This window comes from Trypanosoma grayi, assembly GCF_000691245.1.
Source record: "Trypanosoma grayi strain ANR4 Tgr_170_V1, whole genome shotgun sequence".
Lineage (NCBI taxonomy): Eukaryota > Euglenozoa > Kinetoplastea > Trypanosomatida > Trypanosomatidae > Trypanosoma > Trypanosoma grayi.
This window is the reverse complement of record NW_008825789.1, coordinates 8,894-15,225: the sequence shown is the minus strand read 5'-3', so window position 1 is coordinate 15,225 and position 6,332 is coordinate 8,894. Positions and strand designations below refer to the sequence as shown.

Below are 6,332 nucleotides of genomic sequence, written 5' to 3'. Positions count from 1 at the left end.
ATATATATATATATATATATATTACCGAAGTTACGTGTGTAGATGTTTGTGACAAGTGAGGAATGAGACGGTGTGTGCGGTTATTGTGGCGCCCGGAGAGGCGGCTACCGCGACGTTTCCGCGACGTGCCGGATGAATTCACCGACATCCGTTCCTCCGACTGCCGGCCGCTGGTCTTCACTCCCAAGCGGCCGGCACCGCTGCGTGACGTCGCCCTCTCTGATATAGTCATTGACGAGACGGCGATGCAAACCGCCTCGCTGAGAGAACTTTCACAGCAGCCGGTAGCGAAACTCGACGCAGAGCGGATGGGCCTTCCTCCACACCTCGTGAACTACCTGCAGCGCCGCTTCACGCAGGACAACGCATCGGGTGGTGGCTTTCAAGGTCTGACGATGATACAGGCACGCGCGCTTCAGCACTTCTACGCCCGACAGGACGTGGCTCTCTGCGCCCCAACAGGGACTGGCAAGACTTTCGCGTTGTGCTTGGCCCTCGTTGCGCGGCTGATGCGAGACGGGCCGATGAAACTCTTTTCGGTTGTCTTCCTCGCGCAGAATGACCACCTTTGCCGGCAGATCGCGCGCTGGATGGAAGAGATGTGGTGGTACGAGTCAGATGATCGTCTGGTGTTCGCCGCAACAAGTGACATTCCCCCGAATGTTGTGTACCGCCGCCTCACACGCGAACTCGTCCGCGACGCCTCCGGCAATGTTATTGGAACAGTGGACAAGCGACCTTATGTCTGTGTCGCCACACCGGAGGTTTTTTGGACTTTTTTCCAGCGCCGAAAAGATGTGATCCTCCAGCGTGAGGCGGCGAAGGGACGCAGGAAACACTCCTTCGCACTCACGCCTGTGCTCCCGGGCATCGACCTCGTCGTTGTGGACGAGGTGGACGACGTGCTGCCGTCGACACGCCCCGAGGCACCTGGTAATTTGCTAATGAAGGAGCTTTATCGCTTCGTCAAGTACCAAGCACCGGTCCAGCTCGTCTTCACGAGTGCGACGCTCGCAGGTTCGACGGTTAACCACGTGCGACGGTTCTTGAAGAAGAGTGTTCTTGAGTCCAAGACGTCCCGTATCTTTGAGAGTGAGGTGGAAAGCCTCATGCACAACGCGAAGACAACGGGAAATCTCTCGCGTGTAAGCGTCCCCGAGAGCATTCAGCACCTCTTCTACACTGCTGACACCCTCGAGGAACAGCAAGAGTGCTTGACAGCTGCCATGAGGGCCACAAAGAGCATGCCAACCTGTGACGATGACAGCAGCAATAGTGGTGCTGGTGTTCGGGTGCTGGTGATTCTGCCAGATTCGGCTAACACAGAGCTCTTTGTGAAGCGGGTTTTGACCCCCAGTCAGGTGGATGATCAATTCACGGTTGAAATGACAGACAAAACGCGTCACTCTTGTAGTGGACGCGAAGGAAAGGGACATAGGAAGCACTTGGACCCGTCAGAGTTAGACACTACATGCCCTTCTGCGTCGTCATCCATTCGACGATTTATTCTGTGTAGTTCGTCTTCTGTTCGTGGCCTGGATATTGTCAACCTCTCACATGTGGTGATTCTTTCCACACCGGGATCGGCGTTGGAGTATGCGCATTGGTGCGGGCGTGTGGGCCGTTTTGGAGGCTGTGGCGTTGCAGTTGTTATCATGAGTCGCTCCGCCGTGCGGAGTATGAGCGGGTTTTGCGACGCGCTGAGCATACCGTTCACGGTGCAGCGGCGGTACAAGAAGATCGACGTGGACGCGGAACGGCGTACGCTCGGCCTCTAGCCGCTCTGCATGAATCTTTTTTGGTGTGGCGCAGTGTTTGTGCGGTGGGCGGTCTGGTGCTGCTGCTTCTTTTTCTCTCTCTATACATATAATCATAGTACCGTACACATGTCTACTGTTTCTCTCTCCTTCTCTCGATATGCGTGACTTGTTTGCCGATTAGGATCACGTTTTTTTTTTCCTTTTTTCTTTTTTTTTTCTCTTTTTTGTACAGTTGTTTTTTTCCCCCTTTGTTTCCGGTTCTGTGAAGCTTTCGTTATATAAACTTGTTTTTGCCTTGTTGGGGATAGTGTTTTGCAGTTAACGTTATTTCGTATCTAAGCAGTTAAGCCGAAAAAAAAGGTATCGTCAGGATACAGGTGATGCAGCGGCATGTATTTCAATCATTCAGGGCGTGGCTCAAGTCATGCTGCACGATACAACTAGTTTTTCTCGTGCTGCTAACGTTTCAGAACGCGGCGGCAGTGATGCTCATGAGCTACACGCAGCAACGGCGGATGGCGGATGGCTCAGCGCGATTTGCCGTAACGCACGTGGTGATGATGCAGGAGATGACGAAAGTATTAGCTTCCCTGCTATGGTGTGCCATCGACGTGTACAGGGCTGTACGGAAAGAGGGCTTCCGCCTTGTTCAAAAGACCACTTCCTCGCAGGTGCTGGATGACTCCCCCCCACAGAAGTCGACACCGTCCTTTAAGAATGGTTCTGCCACAAAGCTTGTCCACATGGAAAACATCACGTGGCGCGTGGACGATGACGATGACTTATCATCGGATGTAGCCCCGCTTTCAGCCGAAGAGGTATGGCGATTATTCAAGAAGCGTTTGTTTGCCGAGCTGTTCCACCCCGGTGCACTGTGGATGATGGTGCCAGCCATTTTATACGCTGTGCAGAACTACATTCTCTTCGTCGCGCTGGCAAACCTTGAGCCGACGCTTTTTCAAGTGACGTACCAAACAAAGATTCTTGTAACAGCACTACTAATGTGGATGTTTCTGGGCCGCGCTTTTTCCATGAAGCGGTGGATGGCCCTCGTGGTGTTGGTCTTTGGCGTGGCAATGGCGCAGATTGGCAGTCAGCGCTCGCTTGACTCTCAAAAAAGCGGCCACCCGCTTCGTGGCAATTACGCCGTTGGCATTGGCGCCACGGCGTTCGGTGTGGTGCTTTCCAGCGTAGCTTCTGTTCTCGTGGAGGCGATATTTAAGTCAAAAGCGAGTTCCATGGATTCACTCACGTCATCTAAAAATGTTCATCTATCTGCTTACTCCGTCATGTGCTTTGTGGTGGCACAGATAATCGACGGCGGTGGCGTCACCCGTTCGTGGCTAACGGGCAGCTCCTTTTCTGAGCTCGTGCAGAACTATTTCCGCGGCTTCGATTGGCTTGTCTGGGTGATGGTGTTGGTGCAGGCACTGGGAGGGCTGCTGGTGGCGGTGGTGATCAAATACTCCGATAACATCATGAAGGCCTTCGCAACGGGGTGTGCCATCGTGCTTAGTGGGTTTTGCTCGGCGTACGTGTACGCCTTTGTGCCGAGCCAATGCTTTGTGCTGGGCAACGTCCTTTGCCTCTTGGCAATTGTGCTTTACAGCCGCTGATGGAAAGCGATTGCCAGGGGAGGACATTTACGCACAACTCAATAATTTGTGAGTGAACAAAAAACAAACAACACAGTAAGAAAACCGCCCAGCGAGAGGAACGAATGATATCTTCACTACCCCGATAGAAAGCAACGTGGACAGGGCTAGGTGTGCGTGCGCGTGACACGGATGAAGGGGCGTGTAATTGTTGCTAAAGGGTGTTGTCTCTCAATGTACTTCTGCACTCTGCCGGTGTGAGGGCCGCATTGATTACGGTAAAAGGAAAGGTGAAAGAACGGCGACAGCGAGGAGAAGAAAACAGTCTGCTTATCCGTTTGTGAGCTCTAGATTCATGAATTCGACTCAACATATTGCTGTGCTTTTGATATCTTCACCCCCCCCCCCTCATGGAGGAATGGTGTAGGGCGTACACATGCCTCTTCTTTTCACACGTCTTCTTTTCTTCCACACATACATGCGCCCAGGTAGAAAGGAAAAGTAACACAAGTCGTCACTGACACATCGAGCCAACGCCTACAAAAAGGGAGAGAGGGCCGTGCGAGTGCGTTACTACGACTGCGCCTAGACTACAACTGCGGGTATAGCGGGTTGTTGTCCTCTTTTTCCACCTTGAGTCTCGTGGGTTTCTTTGCTTTCCTGCTCCGTGTACCGTTTTCCACGTAGGCCGCACTTCCACCCCACTCGCAGAGGGGAAACAGACACACACCGAGCGGAGACGCGGGGGTGAGCTGTGACGCTGTGGTTTCGTCCTGCACCTCTCCATTCTTTCTTCGTTTTCCTCGCCCTCGTCGTCCACCGGTACTACGGCGGTGCCTCTGAGCCACGAAAGAGGAAGGAAGAGAGGAAGGAGAGAACAGAGACGAAAGAAAAACCGAGCAAAGGATATAATTATATAGGCCTTACCAGTATATCTATTCATACTTGTCTATAGTTATATTGGAGTGCCAGGGAAAGTTGCATCAATATTTAGGTGCACTTCGCCCTATACTTGAATCCTAGGTCCTCGTGAAAGGTTGAAAACAACAACAACCAAACAAACCAGTTGGTTTTTCGGTTTTGTGTGTGTGTGTCTGTGTGTGTGTGTGTGTGTGTGTGTGTGTGCTTGTGGTGTCATGATCGAGACAACGCTGCCCCTTAACAAAACCCGGAATGTGCTGTCCAGTGTGATTGCACTCTCGTCAGATTCCTCCAGCCTCATCCAGCACGATTCGAGCGTTTCTACTGTGCTTCAGGAGGGGAAGAGCAGCAGCAGCAGCATCAACAACAACGGGCGACCCGAGAGCCGAAGTGCAAGTGGCTTACCAGACAACTACTTCAATGTGCTGAGTGCGGACAAGAGCGAAACGCTCTCCATTCCTCCCGATCTTATCGAGCCCACAGCAGGCTCCGCGAACTATTTGGTCAAGAATCAGAACAATAGTGCTCCCACCTTTGCGTTTTACCTCTGCAAGATGTACACGAGCGGCTCCACCTGTGCACACGGCGCGCTGTGCGACTTTATCCACAGCCGCCACGTGCTGGCGGACCCACCAGGTCTCAACACGCGGGTGAAGGTCATTCGAGTGCACTGGTCGTTCCCCGTTTCCTCCCTCGCTGAAGCGCCGTACGAGCGGCACGAGCCGGGGGCCGTGTTTTACATTAACCAGGGCAGCAGCGGGGACAAGACGCTGTACACCTCACACAACACACCCAATCCGCGCCGCTTGCCGTCGGAGTATGTGTACAAAACGAAGGGTAGTGAGGAGGCGTTGCTGAATGGTTCAGCAAAACTACTTCGTCTGTGCAAGCACTACGAGCGTGAGAAGTGTGCGCGGGGGAGTGCGTGTAACTTCATCCATCGTGTTCGCTTGATGTCTATGCCCAGGGCGCCGGCACCGCCACCGTTGCAGCCACAGTTGACCAATCAGGCAACTGGTTTCAACATCATCAATTCGTGCCAAGGGCCCGGCGGCGTTCAACGGCCGTACTCGACGGGCATCCCTTGCATGACGGGCGAACTGACAGCTCCGACGCAGTCCGCGGGTGTCATGACGTTTGGTGCATGTGGGACCCAACCAACGAACAGAGGCTTCATCATCACACCACCTCTACAACAGCAACAACAACCCCAACAGCAACAACGACTACATCAGCAACCGCAACAGCTGTTCGCCCAAACGCGTGGATTCTCTTTTACACCTGTCTACACCTCACAGCAAACGTCATACACGGCCAGTCCTCAAGATTCGATTTCGGCGGTTCCTTTTCAAGGCCCAGCTTCGTTCTACACCCAACATCATCATCATCATCAACATCATCAGCCGCAGCTGCAACAACAACAACAACAGCAGCAGTCGAGACTGCAAGATGTTTCGCAGAACCCCACTCCGGAACTGGCGCACCAATCGATAATTTCGATCCCTTCAACGCCCGACTCCCTTCTTTCGCAGCTGCTGTTCACCTTCATGTAAGCGCTCCGCGGGTGAGGGAATGTCTGGGCAATTCGTTTATCTACACAAATGTTTCAACGAAGGAGCTTGTGCCAAGTGTTGGAGTGCTGAGAAACACTCATGTACATTTCTGGTCTTATGGTCTGCAATACGACTGCAAAGAGCCAAAAAGTTTTCTATTTCTTCCCCCTCCCCTTTTTTGTGTCGTACTGTTCAACCATGAGCCTCATCATTCCTATAAAGAGGCTCATCAATTCTATTGGTGTTTTGCGGTGCTTAAGAACAAAAAAAATCATGCATCTTGGGCTTGTGATGATGATGATGATGGTGGTGATACTCTCAGTTTGGTTTTCCCCATCTGGGTTTGTTTCACTTCTTGTTTCCTCCTTGCAGCTCATCGCCCAATCGGTGGGCCGCGGCTCACCGGCTGTGTTGCACATACACCACATATATTTATATATCTATTGCATGTATTTGATTTTGCTGCGGCAAGCTGACGTGAGTGACGCCTGGGAGTGTGGGCG

General features: G+C 52.5%; 3 protein-coding genes across 3 annotated transcripts; all 3 read left to right on the top strand.

Annotated features, from left to right (window-relative positions):
• Positions 1-62: 62 nt before the first annotated feature.
• On the top strand, positions 63-1,778 carry DQ04_01701050 (putative ATP-dependent DEAD/H RNA helicase; the record flags this gene model as incomplete). Its single annotated transcript, XM_009311038.1, has 1 exon — positions 63-1,778. The coding sequence occupies one exon, from the start codon at positions 63-65 to the stop codon at positions 1,776-1,778; it is 1,716 nt and encodes a 571-aa protein (XP_009309313.1).
• A 362-nt stretch (positions 1,779-2,140) lies between these two features.
• On the top strand, positions 2,141-3,376 carry DQ04_01701040 (putative CMP-sialic acid transporter; the record flags this gene model as incomplete). Its single annotated transcript, XM_009311037.1, has 1 exon — positions 2,141-3,376. One exon carries the CDS (start codon positions 2,141-2,143, stop codon positions 3,374-3,376), a length of 1,236 nt encoding a protein of 411 aa, XP_009309312.1.
• Positions 3,377-4,491: 1,115 nt separating this feature from the next.
• DQ04_01701030 (hypothetical protein) lies at positions 4,492-5,829 on the top strand (the record flags this gene model as incomplete). Its single annotated transcript, XM_009311036.1, has 1 exon — positions 4,492-5,829. The coding sequence occupies one exon, from the start codon at positions 4,492-4,494 to the stop codon at positions 5,827-5,829; it is 1,338 nt and encodes a 445-aa protein (XP_009309311.1).
• Between the last annotated feature and the right edge of the window lie 503 nt (positions 5,830-6,332).